This window comes from Mustela nigripes, chromosome 1 (assembly GCF_022355385.1).
Source record: "Mustela nigripes isolate SB6536 chromosome 1, MUSNIG.SB6536, whole genome shotgun sequence".
Classification (NCBI taxonomy): domain Eukaryota; kingdom Metazoa; phylum Chordata; class Mammalia; order Carnivora; family Mustelidae; genus Mustela; species Mustela nigripes.
The window spans coordinates 98,207,545-98,229,685 of record NC_081557.1 but is presented as its reverse complement, the minus strand read 5'-3'; the positions used below and the strand labels follow the sequence as shown (position 1 = coordinate 98,229,685).

Genomic DNA, 22,141 nt, shown 5'->3' with positions numbered 1-22,141 from the left:
AGCTGTAATTAAAGAATAACTTACCAGTTAAGGGTTAATCACCCAAGGCTAACAAACATTTGCTACAATGGAAAAAATAAAACAAGGTAACTACAGGCCAACCACTCACAAACCAACCACAAGGCCAGCTAGTGGTAAAGGCTTAAAAACAAAACAAAACAAAACAAAACACCAAATGTTCTTCTGTAAATAACTTCCCAAACTCAACACCCAAAAAACAAATAACCGGTCGATAAATGTACAGAAGACATGAAGAGACATTTCTCCAAAGAAGACATACAAATGGGCAACAAGCACATAAAAAAATGTTCAACATCACTGGCCATCAGGGAAATACAAATCAAAACCATGATGAGATACCACCTTATATCAGTCAGAAAGACTAAAATTAACAACACAGGAAATGACAAATGTTGGCAAGGGAATGGAGAAAGGGGAGCCCTCTTACACTGTTGGTGGGAATGCAAGCTTGAACAGCTACTCTGGAAAACAGTGTGGAGGGTCCCCAAGATGTTAAAAATAGAGCTACCCTATGATGCAGCAATTGCACTCCTGGGTATTTACCCCAAAGATAAAAATGTAATGAAAAAAAGGGGGCACATGCACCCCAGTGTTCATAGCAGCAATGTCCACAACAGTCAAATCGCGGAAAGAGCCGAGATGCCCCTCAAAAGGTGAATGGATAAAGATGATGTGGTCCATATATACAATGGAGTATTACTCAGCCATCAGAAAGGATGAATACCCATCACTGGCATCAACATGGATGGAACTGGAGGGGATTATGCTGAGCGAAGTAAGTCAAACAGAGAAGTCACTTATATGGATTCACTCATATGTGGAACATAAGGAATATAAATAGTAACATAAATAGTGCGGAGGGCCACAGGGGAAGGGAGGGAAAACTGAATGGGAAGAAATCAGAGAGGGAGACAAACCATGAGAGATTCTGGACTCCGAGAAACAAACTGAAGGTTACAGAAGGGAGTGGGGAGAGGGATGGGGTAACTGGGTGATGGGTATTAAGGGGATGTGTGGTGATGAGCACTGAGTGTTATAAGCAACTAATGAATCGCTGAACACTGTATCAAAAAATAATGAGATAAGTTGGCTAATTGAACATGATAAAAAAAAATATATAAAACTTTAAAAAAATAAAATGTTCCCATTTAATAAGTTTAGCTCAATAAACGGGGGAAATGCTACCCATATTATTAATGTGCATTCAACTGCAAATTTTAAATACCTGGAGTTGCTTCTTAACACGCTCATTTTTTTGAGTTTCTGTTACACGTTCCTCTTCACTCCGATGGTTCATCACTCCATCATTTGATAACTCAGCACTAGCCTCAGCATTATTCTCATCATGCTCATCATGCTCGTTTTCTGTTGGAGGAACGACTGGTGGTGGTGGAGGTGGAGGGGGGGCAGACATCACAGTTTTTAGTTCTTCTTTGGTCTTTTCCAAATCTTCCTGGGCTGCAAAAGCCTGAACATTAAAAATAAGCTTATCAGCAACCTCCTTTTGAAAATTGGTAATTAAAAGCATCAAGTTATCCTTCCTTCCTAAAAGAAAATATATTTCAGGGTAATGAAAATAAGCCTTACTGATGAAAGCTCTGTTTTTATAGAGAATGCCAGCAAGGAGAAGTGACAGAATTAAATTACATAACTTTGCAAAACCTACTAAAATTGTTAATACTGGCAAGAATGATTAATGCTGCAAAAACTGTTATACAAATGGTTGATGAGAAATGGTACTAGTAAAACGCCAAAGAATGCCATGTCTAAGAGATCACATTTTAGCCACAAGGGGAAGCAAGTCACCGTAAATGGAGGAATCAGACCACCATTACTCTAATCCAGTGATCAATTAAAATCACTCATGGTAGGTTAACCAGATACTAAGTGTTCTTCTGAGATGATGCAATAGGAAGTATCCAACATACCAACTGCTTGGATGGTATACTGTGTTATTCTGTCTAAAAAAGTCCGGCTTTACACTGTTGTCATTGTATAATTATTAATAATAACACCTTTCACTCTAAAATACATTCTAATTTGGATGATAAATTATATGGTGGTCTCACCTAAGAGGCATCATAGCCAAAAACTTCTTAACTTGAATCCTTCAAGTTTTAAGGTCTGTTTTCCAATTTACAGGAAATACTGATACAAGGACAAGCTGAATAACACCATGAGGAAACAACTAGACAAAAAAAAAAAAAAAAAAAGGGGACAATCTGCAGGTCCTTCCAATAACTCAGTATCATAAAATGGCCTGTCCTCCAAGCAAGCACACACAATGCAAAGTCCTAATTTGGACCCTGGCCTGGCAAATCAGCTATAAAAGATTCTGGATCAATTTTGAATGCAGTCTGCCCAGGAATAAACCCACACAAACATAATTAATTTATAATGAAGAAGCCAAGAATATGCAACAGGGGCAATGACACCAGACCACTATCTTACACCATACAAAATTATCAACCCTAAATAATCAGATTTGAACAAATGACCTAAAACCGTAAGACTCCTAAAAGAAAACACAGAACAAGCTCCTTGACATTGGTCTTGGTAATGATTTGTTGGATCTGACACCAAAAGTAAAGTTAAAAAGCAAAAATATGCAAGTGGGACTACATCAAACTGAAAAGCTTCTGCACAGCAAAGGAAACCATGAAAAAGAAAATGAAAAGTCAACCTGCTGAATGGGAGAAAATATTTACAAATCATATACCCAAATTATAAGGAACTCATACAATTTAACAGTTAAAAAACAATCTGACTAAAAAATGGCAAGGGGATCTGAATGGGTCTTTTTCCATACAAGACATACAGATGGCCAACAGGTACATGAAGAGGTGCTCAACATCACTAATCAACACAGAAATGCAAATATAAACCATAATGAGCTACCACCTCACACCACTCAAGATGGTTATTATCAAAAAGATAAGAAATAGCAAGTGTTGTCGAACATATGCAGGAAAGGGAACCTGTGTGCACCATTACTGAGTACGTAAATTCGTGCAGCCATTATGCCAAACGCTACAGAGGTTCTTCAAAAAATTAAAAATGGAAATACCATTATGATCTAACAATTTCCCTTTTAAGTAGTTACCCCCACCATGAAAACCCTAACTCAAAAAGATATATACCGTCATGTTCACTGCAGCCTTACTTATAACAGCCAAGATATGAAGCAACCTAAGGATCCACTGACAGATGAATAGGTAAAGAAAAGTGCTGTATACACACACGTAAATACTATTTTGCCATAAAAAAGAAAATCTAGCTATCTGTGTCTGAACTGATGGAACTTGAGGCCACTATGCAAAGTGAAATAAATCAAAGACAAATACCATATGATCTCAATTATACGTAAACGTAAAAAAAATCAAACAGAGCTCATGGATACAGAGAACAAAGTCCTGGTTACCAGAAGTGAGAGGTGGCAGGGAGGGTGAGCAAATGGGAGAAGTGTTTAAAAAATACCAACTCCCAGGGTGCCTGGGTGGCTCAGTCAGTTAAGCATCTGACTTTGATTCAAGTCATGATCTCTGGGTCCTGGCATCAAGCCCCACATCAGGCTCTGTGCTTAATGGGGAGTCTGCTAGAGATTTTCTCCCTCTCCCTCTGGCCCACCCCCTAAATCATGCTTGCTCTCTCTCAAATAAATAAAATCTTATTAAAAAAAAAAAAAAAGTACAGACTCCCAGCTATAAAATAAGTAAGTCATGGGGATGTAATATACAAATAGCATGGAGACTCCAGTTAATAATACTGTATTGTATATTTGAAAGTTGCAAGTTGCTAAGAGAGTAAATCTTAAAAGTTTTCATGACAAGAAAAAAATTTTCTTGTGATGGGTGTTAACTCATTTCACAATATATACAAGTATCAAACAACAAAGTCATATACCTGAAATTAATAGGTTATACATCAATTATATCTGAATTTTAAAATTTAATGAATATAGTCTAATACAGGTGAGATAAGAAGTTGACTAAAATGGGAGCATATGTACAGTATGACCTCATTCTGAACACATAAGTGTGTATGTATATATACATGCAAACAGGAAAAGATCCTAGAAGGATCTGCACTAAGGTGTTAAAACAGTGATCCTGGCTTCTGGGAATGTGATTTTTCTCGTGTCACTTCCTCATTTCTATAATTCACAGGATTTGCCTCCCTGGTATTAATTCTCAAAAAGTTGATGTGTCTCAGAAATTCTAATAAAGAAAGTGGTCCAGGGGCGCCTGGGTGGCTTAGTGGGTTAAAGCCTCTGCCTTCGGCTCAGGTCATGATCCCAGCGTCCTGGGATCGAGCCCCACATCAGGCTTTCTGCTCCGCGGGGAGCCTGCTTCCTCCTCTCTCTGCCTGCCTCTCTGCTTACTTGTGATTTCTCTCTGTCAAATAAATAAATAAAATCTTAAAAAAAAAAAAAAAGTGGTCCAATGGGTTAACCAAGTTCTATTGCTTTGAGAGTTACATATATACACATATACATAATTCTCACTATCAAAATTTCCCTATGAAATTTAAATTGCTACAAAGAAAATTTAAGAGGCAAAGAAAACTGTATTCACATTCATTGCAAAAAAGTCATAAAACTATATACCTTCGGGTGTTAAAAATTATTTTAGTTGCATTGAAGAGTTAACATTTAAAGTTTGAATTAAACTCTGATTTTTCACTTGTGTACTATTTCAGACAGCAGTGGCTTCATCTACTAAGAAACTTACATTAGAAATCTTAACTATGGGTCGCCTAGGTGCCTCCTAGGTTGGTTAAGCATTGGCCTTCGGTTCAAGTCAAGATCCCAAGGTCCTGGGGTCGAGTCCTGTGCTGGGCTCCCTGCGCAGCAGGGAGTCTGCTTGTCCCTCCTCTTTTGCCCTCCCTCCAGACTTGTGCTCACTCTTTCGCTCACATTCTAACAAATAAATAAAATCTTTTTTAAAAACTCAATATGTATCATCTTCGTTGCATCCCTCTAATTCGACTTCTTCATATCCATTATTTGATTGCCATGCCCTGCTAAGTCTACCACAAGATGTTTCTCAATGATCCCTGCTCCTCTTCATTCTTAGGTAATCCTACCCATTAGACCAATCCATCCTCTACTTTAAGTTATTTTTATACAGCCATACTTGATCATACTACAATCCTATTTCAAAATCTTAAAAGCCCAATGTCTACAGACACTCCCTATCATCTTGCAATTTATTTAAAGCCCTTCACAGCTTTATTTCCTCTGTAACTCCCCAGCCACATTTCTCAAGATTCCTGAACCTATACCCTAAAGCTTTGCTTACTTACTGGTTGTCCTTCAAGTCTGCCATGTACTTCCAAACTTCTTATACCCATCAGTTCCCTGTCTGGAATGACGACCTTTGTAGTCTCTAACCACTCGCAATGTTTTCTACCCCCAAACTGACTTTATTATTTAAGATCCCACTTAAAACTTACAAGAGTCTCCCCAACACCTGCTTCATTCCCACAGAAAGTAATCACCTCTTCCGTTCTTAGCTTGCATCAACAGATTAGTAATTATGACAATACACACACATTCATACACACACGTATCTTTTCCCTCTAAATTGTGACAGTATCTTATATACCTCTACAAACTCGGCAGACTGCTGGGTACAAAAATAGATATTTAATAAATGATACTGAGTGGAAAACAAATGATCACCTTGTGTTGCCACTCAGTAGCTTCCTCTTCCTTTTTCTTCTTGGCTTCTTCCAGCAGTGCAATCTTGGCAGTGAATTCAGCAAGTTCTGCTGCCTAAAATAAAGAACATAATTACCAATAATAAAATTTTTTTTCAAAAATATTCTGTCTTTAAAGCTTTAATGTATATGCTTAGACTTTCTATGATTCTCTTAGTCTTTCATTTTTAAAAAGTTAGTATTTAAGATCATAAGCATCTTATTTATAGTAGGTCTAATCTACTAGTAAGAAGACAGTGAAAGCAGTTTTATTATTTTATGGATAAGGAGTTCTTCCCATTTCAGTAGCAGGAACTTAAAAAACAGCACCTGAATTGCACATTTTAACTTTGATCAATAAAGTACTTGCTAAACCCCGCAAAAGAAAAAAACTGCATTTTATATAATGCTTTATAACTTAAAGAGTATGCTGCCAAATAAGCTCATTAGATTCCCCAACAATCCTATTTGGTGCCTTTATTCCTTTTTTCAAAGGGAAGGATCTGGGGCTCAGAAAGACCCAAGGCCACATATCAAGTAAATGTTTGAACCAATATTTAATTCCAGGATCTACCTGGAATGTAGATCATGCCCACTCAATATCTGCAGTCCACTACACAAACAAACACCCAATAAATTACGGCCTATAGTTATCTTTTAAGAAGGTATCAGAACATACTGTCAATTTATCTAAAGTAAAACACACTAATGGCTTATGCAAAGTTTAAGTGAATCAGAAATCTTTTGTTAGCAATAGACTCTATTGACATCTCATTGTTTTATCTTTAGGTTTTTTGGGTTCTTTTTTTCATGCAGAAATAAAATTTTTAGGTTTATTTCCACACTTTGTGATTAGGTTACTTGTATCTTTGGTTTACTTTCCAGAAGATCTAATATACTTAGTTTTACAAGCTTTGCTTCATGCTTTTGTCTAAATCTTTCTTTCTCTCTGAGATAGAACCAAGACAGGTTCCTGACCAGCTGTTCCTGATTCTTCATCTGGTCGGCAGCTTGTTTTGCAATAGCGGACTTGGCTTCTTCAGCAGCTCGACGCTCCTTTTCAAGTCTTTCTGCTTCTTCCTTTGCTCGTTTTCGTTCCTGGTCCAGTTCCAGAGCTTTTCGAGTCTGTTCTTCTAGTTCTGTCAAATATATGTACACCCCCACAACAAAGGTTAATTCCAATTATTCTCATTATCAAAAGAAGAAGCCAAAATGGTTAACGAAGCATCTATCTTAAAATTAGCACACCTGCAAATGAACATATACTTTGTTTTTAACTTGGCAAAAGCCTAATAAATATTTTTAAGTACTACACAATTTAAAAACTTGAAGAAATGAAAATACTTTGTAATTTAACTCACATCATAAGGCTGGAAGTCATCTTTAGTTTTAAAAAATATGATCTCCAAAGTTTTGACCTACAGAACTTGTCATCTGTTTCAAAACTATAAAACAATACACTTTAAAACTTACATATAACGTTTTACTTATTTAAGTATCAGATGAGTAAACCCAAAGCATTAAGACTGAAAACAATACTAATTCAGAGGAGGAATTCTGATGTGAATCACATGAATTACTATAACTTTTGAGTTATTGGTATATATCCATTCTTCAGGCATGAAGACAAAGTAAATACCTGGAGATAAATGACATCAATTTTGATCTTGCAGTGTACAGATCATAAAGTTAATTGTTCTCTTTTTCAGTGAGTTGAATAAGAAAGGAAAATATTATTAGCACAAATATTACTAGCACTTAAATAAGCTTAAAACTACTAATTTTAAACATTATTCTGAGAACTCTTATTTAAAAACAAGGACATTTTGTGACAAAAGATAATAGAACGTCACCTATTAAGAGGGTGCAATGTCCTACAAAAAAATGATTCTCCCTTTCTCTATACTCCAGAGAGGAGAAAAAACTAAAAATCTGTATGTCTGTCATAAGGTTTGAAAGCTAGCTGTAACATACAAGAACATAGACAAGGCAATGGCTATTTTGTGATTAAGAATTATACAAAAGTGTCAATTATTTTAAATGTTGAAAATAAATCGGAAAACTTCAAATCTAGTCTCTTCTAGAAAGGAAGGTTTTGAAATGACTTACTTATTTCCTCCCCAGTTAAAAGAGTTAGAACAGAGACTGGAAAACTATGGCCCACTAACCCAATGCCTTGTTTTTGTAAGTAAAGTTTCACAGGCACGCATACCCTCACTCAGTTCAATACCGTCACGTGTTTATGTACAGTACAAGACCGCTTACATTCTGCAACAGCAGAGCTGACAGTTGCACCAGGAACCGTGTGGCCTGCTGAGCCTGAAGTATTACTATCTGGCCCTGTGCAGAAAGGTTTACAAATCCACCTATTAGAATATTTTTATGAAACAAACACGCCTCTAAGACCTTGGATCCCCTTGGAACACCTGCAGGGAAGGATTAGCTAAGATAAAGAACATCAATATTTTGCCTCTCTGGTTCATAAAAATCTAGGACCTACAATTTCTGAGGTCTGACACATGCTAAGAGGGTACCAAGGAATATGGCTTCTTTTAGAAGATCTGCTCTTTCAGGATAAAGATTAAGGTTTTAAGAATAAGCTGCTTCTCTCATTAACAGTATTGCATTGATATAGATGGATATGGTGTTTAGAACCAAGAAGTTAAGCTCAAGCTAATAAAATTTGGGGAAGTCTCTCTTTCTCAGTGGGGCTTGAACATAAATTTGATTTCTGACAGGTCTAGGGCTTTGTAAGCCAAATGACTCTTATGGGCAAAGCTTAGAAACTATGTAACTACACAAGAATTAGTAAAAAATAAATTAATGAATTAAATATCCCAAAAGTTGTAGAGTTTTCTTCCTTTTCTCAGTCTAAGGTAATAGTTTATGAAGTATCACATTTTTTTTCCATAGGAAAAGAATATTGTTGTTAAAAAAAAAAGCAAAGAAGTTCCACTGTCATTAATTTTTAGAATTCACAGAATTAAGAATTTATTTACCAATTACTCACTAAAAATGCAATTATAAAATATCTATCCTAAATCTAAGCAATGGAGTGTTATACCATCATACAAAAAAAAGTAAGAAAGATCTCTTTGTGAGTATACACATAGGACATTCAAGTGTGCATTAACTGAAAACAGCAAGGTACAGAAGGATACGTGCAGGATACTACATTTTATTTAAGAAAGAAGAGGAAACAAGAATATGGTTCATGAGGATATTGTGTATTTGCTTACTTTGTACACAAAAAACAGACAAAACAGAACAGCATTTAATATTCTCAGCGGAGCAGAATAAAAGTGAACCAGCACACAGCAGCCCTAGGCCTACAATACTAAGTCAGGCTAAAAAGACACAGCTTGCAATTTGGGGGCTATCAAGGCATCCAAGGCTTGGGAGATCAAGATCCTTAAAAGGAGTAAATAGAAAGGTAGGCTCTAAAATCTGCATGCTATTTCCCCCCAAGAGGTTTGCCAACTCCTAAAATGTACACATATGAGGTAGAAAACTAGGGAAACAAACAAAAAACAGCTATAACTGGCTACAGAATAGCAGGAAGATCAACACTGTCGCGCAGCCAGGGGTCAACGGCTGGCATTGAGGGCCCTAGTCAATGAGCAGTCCTTCAGAAGACACCCTGAAGGGTCTACAGACTAGCAGGGAGGGAAAAAAATACAAAGAGACCAACCTTAACAAAGCCTGAAACCTTGGTCAACTCCACCAGTGACCTGCACATATTCTGCCTGGCAAAAAAAAAAATACTAAATCCTCTCTAAAGTTAAATAACATCATTCTAGGGCTCCCTAATGTTTCAAACTCAACATTGGGAAAGCAACCAAAATTACAAGGCATACTGGGAAGACGGGACCAAATGACCCTTCCAACACCCCTAAAATCCCCCACTACTGTGTGGGCCCAAAGATTATCCAGGTAGTGCAGTTAGCAAACAAGGATGTTAACGTAACTATGAAAGATACTGCTTACCTAGGAAAACTGAAGAAAAAGCAAAGAACGAGGAGAGATGCAAAATCCAGAGAAACACTGAAAACACTGCAGAAGCAGATCTTTAGGCATCCTACAAACCCTCTGCAGAGATGTCAAGGGCCAGAGTCCCCTTTATAATCCTGGAAGTTCAAGTTATTAATATTTTCCTTATGGTTATGCTATCTTCTAGAAACCCTTCAACATTTAGGTTCACATGCATAGCACCCATAAAGAAACATAAAATTCAGGAGGTCTTTGACAGGGACACAGATACACTACTAATTTTATTTTAGCAAAATCCTGAGTGAGTATAATCATGTACTGAAGCACCATCCCCCCAAAAGATAAAATATTTATCACCACTAACCAACCAGTAAAACTGCAAATTTGAAGAGCATGTGAAGTTCCTCTTGCTGCTTAGAACAAATACTAAGGAAAGAAACTCTGAAAAGGCAAGGCTTCTAGGGGGCTGGGGGGGAGTGGGGAGCCCAACAGAAAAGCTAAAAATAAATGTCAACTTGATAGATCAGAGTACTAGAGCTTGTCACCACATTCAGCCACTATTACCAAATCCTCAACCCACAGAAGTGTGCAGCCAAGACATCCCAGTAGCTAATAACTTTCCTCTCTAGGACTATCCATCTCCAGAACTTCCTTTCCAGAGGCTCTCTATTCAGAAGAGGATTATGAATAGGAGATGGGAGGAGAGGAAAAGCACAGTTAGTATGGCAAAGAGAAAGAGAAATTACCAACCCAGGAATGATCAGGAGGTGCATCACCTTACAATACCACAGAAGAGTTTGTGCTATGAGATATGCAGAACATCCAGACTGCTGACTCCCACTGAAAGGTCAGTCTTGTCATATAATAAACTCTTCTGAAGCTCTAGTCTGTCCTGTTATAAACTTAATCGCTCCCTATAATAACTTTTTCAAGTTAATTGTTTTCCTTTTCTCAACTTCAGAATAATTTATAAAAGTATGCAATATGTAACCATTAACAACTAAAGTCATAAAAGATAATGTAAAATCTAAATAATCTGGAAGCCTAAGAACTTGCCCTTGTCTTTGAAACGTGCTTCCCACTGTACAACATGTACTTTCTTGTACGCCTATGATGCACTTATAAGGTATGTCAGTTTCAAGTTTTTCTAGATACAACTGGTGATTGAACAGTGTCCACTGACAATAAAATCAACTAATAGCTGAGTGGAACAGAATAGTCTGGAAGTAGACCTATATACATATTGTATTCTGGATTTGTGACAAAGGTGATGGATGTAGCTAAATGGGGAAAGAACATTCCTTGTAATAAAGGTTCTGGGTCAACTGAAAATACATATGGGAAGAAATAACACTGACTCCTACAAAAATCAGTTACATATGGATTATGGACCTAAACGTGAAAGGTAAAGCAGTATCCACAAAGTTGTAAAAAATAATATATTCACAACCATAAGAGAAAGAGTGATAAATGGAACTTAAAGAACTTCTCTTCATTAAAAGAAACTTACACTGAGAGAGAAAAAAGACAAACCATAGAAAGATTTTCTTTTAACAAAATATGAGAAGAACTATAGATCAATAAGAAAAAAAAAAGAAAATCCAATTTTTAAAAATAGGTGAAACTCATGAAAAGGCACTTTATGGATGCTATAAGCATTTGCAAAAGTGCTTAAAATCAAATCATCAGTCATCAAGAAAATGCACTGTACTAACTGTCCTCACCAGAATGGCTAAACTAACAAACAAAGAACGCAAGAGGAAACCCTGACAGTAAAACAAATCATCAAGTAATGAAGATACAGTGCAAATCAACTTTCATTCACTACCGTTAAGAATGAGCACTGATACAATCACTTTGTAGAAACAGTGGCAGTATCTACGATAAACTGTAGCAGTGACCCAGCAATTCCACTCTGGGGTACAGATACCTCCCCTAAATTAATACCCAGGGACTACACTTAAGAATGTTCACAGCAGCCTTATTTTATAATAGCCAGAACCAGAACTATCCCAAATGTCTATCATCAGTACAATTTGCTATCTACATGCAACAGAATATTACACTACCATGTAAAACAACAAACTACAGCTCCAGGCACAAGTTTTGAACAAAAAGAAGCCAAGCAGAAGAGTACATGAATTCATTTACATGCAGTTCAAAAACAAGCAAGACTGTTCTTGGGCACGATACCAAATGCACAAGCAAAAAATAAATAAACTGAACTCCAGGGCCGTAGGTGGTGTAGTCAGTTATGCCTCTGACTCTTGGTTTTGGCTCAGGTCATGATGTTAGGGTCATAAGATCATGCCCCACATCAGACTCCATGCTGAGTACAGAGTCTGCTTAAGATTCTTACTCTCCTCCTCCCCCCTGTGCACTCCCTCTCTCTCTCCAAATGAATAAATAGATCTTAAAAAGAAAAAAAAAAACAAAACAAAACTGGACTTCATCCAAATTTAAAGCACTGGGCTTCAAAGAACATCATCCTCAAAGTGAAGGTAACCCACAGAATGGGAGAAAATATCTGCAGATCATATGTCTGGTACGTCATAAGACATCTGTACCGAGATACAGAAAGAACTCTTAACACCTCAACAACAAAAAGACAACACAGTTGAAAAATGGAAGAAAATGCAAAAATACACCTTTCAAAGAAGATTATATATAAATGGCCAATAAACATATGGAAAGATGCTCAACATCATTAGCCACTTGGAAAATGCAAATCAAAACCACAGTAGCACTTCACACCCACTAGGATGACCACACTCCAAAAGACTAACATTAGTAAGTGCTGGGAGGTTAGGGGTCATCCAAATGATCCACTGATAGTGGGGATGTAAAATGGTACAGTCATTTTAGATACCAGTTAGGCAGTTTGTCAAAAAGTTGAACATAAACTTACCATATGACCCAGTAATCTACTCCCAGGTATAACTCAAAAGAAATGAAAACAATAACCAGTACACAGATGTTCATAGCAACATAGTCACAATAGTCAGATGGTGGGAACAACCCAAATGCTCACCAACTAATGAATAAAATGTAGTGTGTGTGTGTATGTATGTATATATGTGTGTGTATGTGTAGATCATATGTATATAACATCTACATCTATATATATATATATATATACATATATCTATATATCCACAGAATGAAACATTATTCAGCCATAAAAAAGAATGAGTGCCTGATACAAGCTCCAACACAATGACCTTTAAAAACATTATGCTCCATGAAAGACAGTTACTAACGACCATATTCTACACAATTCCATTCATAAGAAATGACCAGCACATGTAGTCTACAGAACTAGAAGTAGATTAGTAGTTGCCTAGGACTGGGGGAGGGAGGACTCAGAAAAATTTGAAGTGACTGCTAATGGGTATGGGATTTCTTTCTGGGGTGATATAATTGTTCTAAAATTGTGGCATCAAGTGGCAAAACTCTGAATATACTAGAAACCGTTAAAATAAACACTTTCGATCATTAACTGTGTGGTATTGTGATTCATACCTCAACAGAACTATTAAAAATAAGACTAAACTCTATGATGAGGGTGCCCAGGTGGCTCAGTCGGTTAACACCTGCTTTCGGCTCAGGTCATGATCCCAGAGTCCTAGTCCTGAGATCAGGTCCCAGATCCCTGGAAGGGATCTTCTTGCTCAGGAGGAAGTCTGCTTCTCCTTCTGCCCCTCCCCCTGCTCATGCACATGTGCTCTCTCTCTTGCAAAAATAAATCTTTAAAAAAGTAATAAACTCTATGATGATATACATCAGAATGATATAAGTCACATTTGGGGTGAAAAAATAGGAAGGGATACAATGGAGAGTCCCTTAGTGCAGGTAATGTTCTGCACCTTGTTCTAGGTAGTCACAGGAATAAATTCACTTGGCAAAAATTCATTAAGCCTGATACCTAAGAGGCATGCACATTATTATATACATGCTATACTTCAAACACATTTTTTTAAAAAACTTTCCAAAAAATCTCAGAAAATTAAGTTAGGGATTATCTACTTCCATTCTAGAAATTAGGAATCTAAGGAAATTGAGAGGTTAAAATGACTTGCTAAAGGTATTCTAAGTTAATGACAGAATTAAAGCTTGACTGTTTAATTCCAATATAAACAATGTATACATAAAACTGACAAGCCCCACTATTCCCTACAAGAGCTTTCATCACACTATCATGCTTACTCCCCCCACCCAAGCACTTAAAACATAAAATGATCTTGATTATCTGTTAATTTTATTACTCTGTCTTTCCTCAATAAAATGTAAGCCACATGAGAGCAGGGACCTTATCTGTTCAGCATCGTATCCCCAATGCCTACAATGCCTCGTACACACTAGGTGCTTAATAAGTACAGAGGAAGCATGAGATCACTACTGGGATTTCACTTTGATATTTGCCAGGACAGTAAGTGAATCCCAGTCTGGCTCTCAAATAAACCTTCAGAGCTGGTTTAAAAATGATAAAAGTAAGTGAACCATGGAAATGTAAACGGTAGAATAGTTCTATTTAATGATTCATAACTCATTTCAAATAATAATGACTTCAAAAAAGTTCTTAATGAAATATAGAAAAGTTTCTTCTCAAACAAGAACTTAAAGGTTTATCTACTATATATTATGACTTAGATATGACCAGAGTTACTGCATTTGAGTGAGAATTTAGCATAAATTACAAGACAATCATGCATATTTCAGGACAGCCTGGCAACGCTTTATTATTAGGAAAAAAAAAAACCTCAAGAAACAAATCAGATGTCCTTTGTCATAAGATGACTGATTTGAAATTTTCTTGACAGGGATACTCTACATTCTTTCTTATGTTCTATCTTCCTTATATTCTTTAGTGCTTCTTGACTTGAGTAGTTTTCTGTGTGTAAATCATTAATATTTTTATTATGCACCCTAAATAAATAAGATTGAAAGATTTAATAGGTAGCTATTCTCTCAGAAAGATATATGTAAGTTAAAAAAACTTTATCACTCAATTTTTTTCTTTAAAATATACCAGTATCATAAATTTCTTTAAACTTTTTAAAGAAACACACATTCCATTTTTTACAGCATTCTGCCTCTAAAAGTATTGCTTATTGTATTCACATGGCATTTACATTACTTCACTTTACATTTTTATGAATTTATCTTATTTCTGCCAACCACACAGACTTCCCTCCCATGCATCCAATTTATTTGTATTCCTAAAATGCAGCACAAAGTAGGCACTTCATAAAGGTCTACTTTAATTGATGAAAAAGGCATCTGTAGTAGTAGAAACAGGATGAAGCTGGAATTCAGAAAACAAGTTCTGCCTTGGTGTTATAGTCTGCAAGCACATCTGTTTATTACCTCTGACCCCTGAACTAAGTAATTTTCTAGGTCTTTTCTAGCTCTGGGAAGTGAGGCTTCTAAGGTCAGAATAAAGCCTAGTGTGTATGTTTTCCTATTTCTTCTCTCAGAAATATTATTTCCAATCCTCTTGAAATTAGAATGATCTACCAGTTTGTGGGTTTATAGCAATCTCCATGACTTCCCCCTCTAGTTACCCATTTGCAAATTATTCTCCCCACTGCTCAAGAGCATCTCCCCACTATGGTAGCCTGATATAAGGAATGAAAATAACCTTAAATAAGGTTATTATTTAATAAACTTTAAGGTTATTATTCTACTTAGAATAATAAAACTAATGGCTGCTTCTACTAGTTATCAGAAAAGCAGGTATTAATTCTAGTTTTACAAATAGTATATATTTCATATTATATCCCCCCCACGAACCTCTACTGCTTAAGAAGGAAAAAAAATCTTATTTTGCTCAATACCTTTTTTCTTCTGTTCTTCCTACTATTTGTTGTTTGAAAGCAGCATATCCTAGAGTTATTCACTGTAAACCACTCTGGAAACCAAATGTACCCTTTCTATACACTGTAGCATTTTGGTTACACTCTTCACAGGAAGTAGGTTCTGACCAAGGTGTTACCAAAAACCAACCCACTTCTATGTGTTGTGTATTTTTTTTAATACACCAAAATAAAATTTAGAGACTGAGTTCCGAAAGAGTTTATTATAGTCAGAATAGCTTAAAATGCCTTTAAGTATTCAGATGCTTTGAAATATTTACATACCCATAAAGCATCATATAGAACGGCTTTTGTTTAAATGCTGGTGAGTACTAAACCTGCCTGTTTGTTTATGGAACCCTGAACCGTAAGAGGAATAAATTAATATCTACAGTCATTTCACATGAAAACACCTGTGTATTTAAGTAAATAAGAGAGAAACTAGCACATGAATGTTGCGTGTCCCTTAAACATGTTTATGATGTGATTCCATTAAGTATTAAAGTGACAATTAAGTGCAATTATTGTACAGGACAAATGAGATTATCCAGCAGTGAGGAAGTATCGGACAAAGAGGAACAAGGGTGAACACAATGTCAAAAGGAAACTGCTACCTTTCTGGGCTTTCACCGTCTGCTCTTCGATTTGCCGCAGCCGCTCCATCAGCTCCTCCTTTTCCCGCTCTATCCTTTCCTTCTCCTTTTCTGCTATCTCCCTCTTCTTCTTTTCGTTCTCTAGTTGTGCCCTGAAGAGGAATTAGAATTGCTCTGTTACAAATGAATACACAGAAATATTTACATGAAACCCAAGTACTGTTGAGTCCACTAAAAAGAAACGTAGTATAAATATTTTAAGAATCTCCATTATATTCAGCTGGGCTTTAAAAAAAAAACCCATCCAGTTAAAAATACAGGACTGCCCTGTTACATGCACGTACACTGGAATACAATGCATTTCTTTTTGTGGGGTCACGGAATATGTAGTCTAGGATTGTTTCAAAAGTTAAAAGGGGCACCTGGTTGGTTAAGCATCTGCCTTCAGGTCAGGTCATGATCTCAGGGTCCTGAGATAGAGCCCCTCGTTGGGCTCCCTGCTCAGAGGGGAGTCTGCTTCTTCCACTCCCTAGGCCCCTCCGCCAACTAGTGCTCTCTCCCCCTCTCTCTCAAAATAAAAAAAAATCTTAAAAAAAAAAAAAGATAGTAAAAACTTAAGACATTTTGGAAATATTTTCAAGCGATAAAAAAAAGTAAAACTTTTGAAAGTAAAACTGTCAAATACACCCCTTATGTGCAAAGCATGTTTTTGAGGCAGACTTGAATGTGGGGAAAAATTAGAGGAGATTTATCACGTGTATCCTTGATGAATTCTGACAATAAATCACAGGCCAGCACAAAAGCAGTTAACTGCACATTTCCCACTGAGAGAAGTAAGAAAGGCTTGGAAGGGAGCACAAAGGTAATTTTACTTTAGGCAGTTTAAGTAAAGTAACCTGGGAGGATAAGAATTTTCGATCACTAACATGAATTGACACATTATTAATTCCTAAGGTAGTACCAATTTAATCTTATATACAAATGGCAAACCAGTTTTATCTCCTTTGACAACTCCATTAGAATGACAGTAGATGTCAAATGCTGCTTAAGACAGATCAACCTGAGAGCTCATGGGAAAGACCACCTCCCTCCCTCAGCGGCAACCGCCAGGGGCCTAAAGAGATTGTTCCTTTTTTTTTTTTTAAGAATTTATTTATTTATTTGACAGAGAGACATCACAAGTAGACAGAGAGGCAAGCAGAGAGAGAGAGGAGGAAGCAGGCTCCCTGCTGAGCAGAGAGCCCGATGCGGGACTCCATCCCAGGACACTGGGATCATGAGCCGAAGGCAGTGGCTTAACTCACTGAGCCACCCAGGTGCCCCAGAGATTGTTTCTTTTAAATATAGCCAGACTCTCATCACATAACTACCGAGAGCCTACCACTGCAGACTCTATAAAGACTCTATATTTATAAAGAAATATCAAGATAATTAGATGAAGCACTACCAGGTAATATTATCTATTTCACAAATTTAATCAATATTCAATATTCCCTTTGTTTTAATGGGAATAACTTTTTTTAGCTTAAAAAAATCAGTTATGATTTCATCTTTGAAACTCATCTGAGTACATCTAAATATTCCCCAAAAATGACATCACTGCCATCTGAATTTCAGGCACAAAGACCACGTAGTCTGAGCATAAATAACATATTAATAAACTATGAATTCCCTGGACTAACATGCAGAAAATGTTTTAGGATACCTTACTTTTTAAAGAATATCAGATGAACCCAAATATATTTTTCTTAAGTGAAAATTAAAAGCTAATTTATATTCAGCTTCTAATCAGACTATGCATTAATGATATTAAGAATTATTATACGAGGTACTATTTATTAAACACCAGGTGCTTTGCAAACTTTTTAGTAACTTTTCACTTGAGTTCTACAGTGTCAACGACACTTTTAAAGCAAAATATCAGCGGAGCACCCAGGTGGCTCAGGCAGTCGAGTGTCCAACTCTTGATTTCAGCTCAGGTCATAGTGGTGAGATCAAGTCCCACATCAGGCTCCACGATCAGCGCCAAGTCTTCTTTTCCTCCTCCCTCCCCTGCTTGTGCATGTGTACTCTCTCTCTCAACAGATAAATAAAATACTTTTTAAAAAATAAACAAAAATAAGGCAGATTTTTTTATTTAAGCAATTCTTACTCTGAAAAATTAAGTAAAAGTCACAAGCAGAACAAACTTGAAAAATCCCAAACTATTAGAGTACCCAAACCTAGGTCAATCAGTGAAAAGCAAGCATGTTTAAAAAATAAAGCACATCTATGAATTCATAAAAAGCTACTTTCTCAAAAATACCAAAGATTTCCAATTTGAAAAGTAAAACATTTTAAGAGTATAAGCATAACACTCAATTTTAATACGATGAAAACAATGTAAAAATGTAAACTCAGAGTATGTTAAAAGAAATAGCATTATTTTTAAATGAAACAAGATGGGATCAGGAGGGAGACAAACCATAAGAGACTCTAAATCTCACAAAACAAACTGAGGGTTGCTGGGGGTAGGGGGGGTAGGGAGAGGGTGGTGAGGTTATGGACACTGGGAGGGTACGCGCTATGGTGAGTGCTGTAAGTGTGTCAGCCTGACGATTCACTGACCTGTATCCCTGGGGCTAATAATACATTATATGTTAATGAAAAAATAAATAAATTTTTTAAAAAAGTAATAAAAATGTGACAAAAAAAAAAAAAGAAAGAAACAGCATTCTTAAATTTTAAACCACCTACTCAATTAGGAATCAAAACCTTAAATTCCATACCTTTCCAACTGCTTCTGATGTTTCTCCTCCCTCGCCTGAGCCTTCATCTGCTGCACTTCAATGGTATCAGGCTTTCTTCTTCGCATGTATAGTTCATGGTTTCCCATACATAAAGCCAAAATCCGTTTATTGATTCTCAGACGAGGAGCATAAAAAACAAAATCCTAAACATAAAGTTTCTGAATTTAAAATCTTCCTGAAGGACAGCCTCTCTCACAATAATCTCTACTAAATTTCAATATGCGGTATGAATTCGAATGTCATATTACATAGTTTAGAAGTCATAGAATTTCCTAATTCCTAGTAAGTATGCCATATTTGCACATAGCTGTAAAGGCTACCAACAAACAAGTGTTTTTAACTGCTTCTTAGGAATGGTGATTATTTTCAATCACCTCCTAATAAACATCACTCACCTTACAGCTGAATCTCAATTAAAGTAAAACTAATATGCGCATGTTATAAAAAGATCAAAACCTTCTATTTTTAGTAATTCATTATTTTATCAGCAGGGAAGTTAAACTATGAAAAGGGAATGTTTCTCAGGAGCAAATCAATAAACGAACAAGGCCACTCTTCAAATGGTATCACAGCAAAATGGCGGAAATTTTTAAAAAGTTAATACAGAAAACACTTATAACAGAATTTTACTTACAGGTGCCTTTTTGTCGATTGGCTTTATAACAAATTTTTTGTCATTAAATGAAATATTTCTGATTTCACTCCAGGGAAAACCAATTTTTGGTGTTAACCTTAAAAAAATGAAAGCATTCCTTTAATTAAAAGCAGAAAACAAAACACAAAATGTGCAAAACATTCTGGGGCCAAATTAGCTAAATGACCAGTCTTAAGAAAGCTAGATTTTCAAATGCATCAGCTTACTGATACTATTGACATTATTATCTTTTAAGGGGAAATTTGATCAATTAAGCCACATAAAACTATCAAAAAATTTCATGATGTGTCATGAGCCTTGAAAGCATTAAATTTATTTTCTTAAAATTACCTAGAAAACACTAGCAACCTAAGGTGTAGAATTGAACTTCCCTTGGGGCTCTGTACTAGCTCTTCACAGATTCAAGCTACTACAAATATTTTAAATGTGTTTAAGAAGGGAGAGGGGAGAAAAGTCTTGGTAAGTTTTCATGTGAATTATGGACATGTTACTAAATACTAAATTTATTTCCTTCCTCTGTTTAGCTTAAAAATGAGTATTTGTAACATTAAAAGCACTAATTCTATGGTATGTGAGTTGTATCTCAACAGAAAAAAATTAAGACATTCTCATACACAAATGTTTGGATAAATAGAAGAGCTGGATTTCCAACTCTAAGAAATATAAGTTACCACCACTTTGCCACACTGCACACAAAAATTCAAGGAACCAGAATGGAACAGTAATTTCGTTTTTGTTTTTCATGAATTTTACTGTTTCAGACTACCCATCAAATGTGTCACTGTTATCCAATAACCAGTGTGCAAAATGATTATGATACCCATGCTAGCCAAAAGGTGTCTTTCTAGTTAGTCTTCCAAGAACAAAGTATGAATTTCTACCTATTAATAGTCCTTTTAAGTCTTAAGATTACCAACTGCAGCACACCAAGTAATTTTTCTACATAAAGCTTTCTTTACTCAATAGTTATGCATTATACTGCCCCCTAATGGCTCTTCAGATGTCATTGTTATCAGTTTAAAAAGGAGCCTGCTGGAACATAGCATTTTTTTTTTTAAGATTTTATTTATTTATTTGACAGAGAGAGATCACAAGTAGGCAGAGAGGCAGGCAGAGAGAGAGAGAGAGAGGAGGAAACAGGCTCCCTGCTGAGCAGAGAGACCGATGCAGGACTCGATCCCAGGACCCTAAGATCATGACCTGAGCCGAAGGCAGCGGCTTAACCCACTGAGCCACCCAGGCGCCCTGGAACATAGCATTTTTAAGGTAATGCTATACTACATTTACATGTTACTCTGAAAATTCTAAAGCAATTTCCTCATGTAATTCTCACAACAATCTTGTAAAGTAAGCTTGGCAGTTATATGAATTTCAGAGGGTTAATAACTTGACCAGGATCACAAAGGCAATTAGTAGCAGAGCTGGTAAAAGAACTTGAGCTTTTAAAGTTGTACCCTACTTTTTTGGTTTTTTTTTTAATCTTTTGGAAATATAATAGATTTTAATTATTTTTAAAAAGTGAACCAGTAAAGGGGTGCCTGGGTGGCACAGTGGGTAAAGCCTCTGCCTTCGGCTCGAGTCATGATCTCAGTGTCTTGGGATCGAGCCCCACATCAGGCGCTCTGCTCAGCAGGGAGCCTGCTTCCCAGCTCTCTGCCTACTTATGCTCTCTCTCTGTGTCAAATAAATTAAGGGAAAAAAAAAAAAAAAAGGGAACCAGTAGAGATAAGACCAATCTCCCGTATCAGTCCCTCCCATTCTGAGCTAATCCCCTCTCTTTCATATTTCCATCTTTATCTGTAATGTATCTATAATGGGTACTCTGATAGAAATTCAATAATTTTTAGAAGAAAGTAAAAAAAGGATTTGGTCCATAAAAATTGGTCTCTAAGTCCTTTTTGCTTTTCAAAAATTTCAAAATATTTTCTTCTTAATGATAGAGTGTTGTTAACTTGCTTTGTAAATAAAAAATACATAGCAGAGTAAAATAATTAAAATGCTCTCTTTTGGACTTAGTATATAGTGTTAGAAAAGTGTATCTTATTAGATATTTGTAATAATGAAACTAAAATTCTAGAATTTTAGAAGAGAAATGCCTTAGAAGGTGGCATTACTGGCATAGCAAATAAAGAAAGTATAAAGCATTCCTAAAGTACTATGAGAGTCTGACATATTCCATATTAACATATATCTTAATATAATATAAAAATTAACACCTGGTTAATTTTGAAACAAAATAACACTGTCCATTATTCTTAATACAGTGATATTCTACTTTACTGATGTCTGAAAATATTCAAAATTCCTATAAATGTCTTTAAAAAGTTACAAATATAATAAATCATATATCTATTAATTTCATTGTCTCATTGCTATTTCTTATACATGTTAATTTCAATTTCACCCCAAATGACAGACATATTTAAGCAATCATTCTTCACCTATAAAGGGAATAAGTTTCAATTAAATTACCAGACAGAACTCACGAGATACCAAATCCTGTCTGATAAATATGCTGAGCAGAATGCTAAAGCTACA

General features: G+C 36.0%; 1 protein-coding gene across 2 annotated transcripts in view; it reads right to left on the bottom strand.

Moving 5' to 3' along the window:
• Window positions 1-22,141, bottom strand: part of RDX (radixin) — a 90,842-nt gene that overhangs the window by 31,414 nt on the left and 37,287 nt on the right. For both annotated transcript variants that reach the window (XM_059417782.1, XM_059417791.1), the window contains exons 9-14: window positions 19,583-19,679; window positions 18,928-19,091; window positions 16,181-16,311; window positions 6,700-6,860; window positions 5,705-5,797; window positions 1,247-1,489 (exon numbers count right to left, since the gene is read on the bottom strand). In XM_059417782.1, coding sequence (XP_059273765.1) covers window positions 1,247-1,489; window positions 5,705-5,797; window positions 6,700-6,860; window positions 16,181-16,311; window positions 18,928-19,091; window positions 19,583-19,679 — 889 coding nt within the window. The remainder of the gene's footprint in view (window positions 1-1,246; window positions 1,490-5,704; window positions 5,798-6,699; window positions 6,861-16,180; window positions 16,312-18,927; window positions 19,092-19,582; window positions 19,680-22,141) is intronic.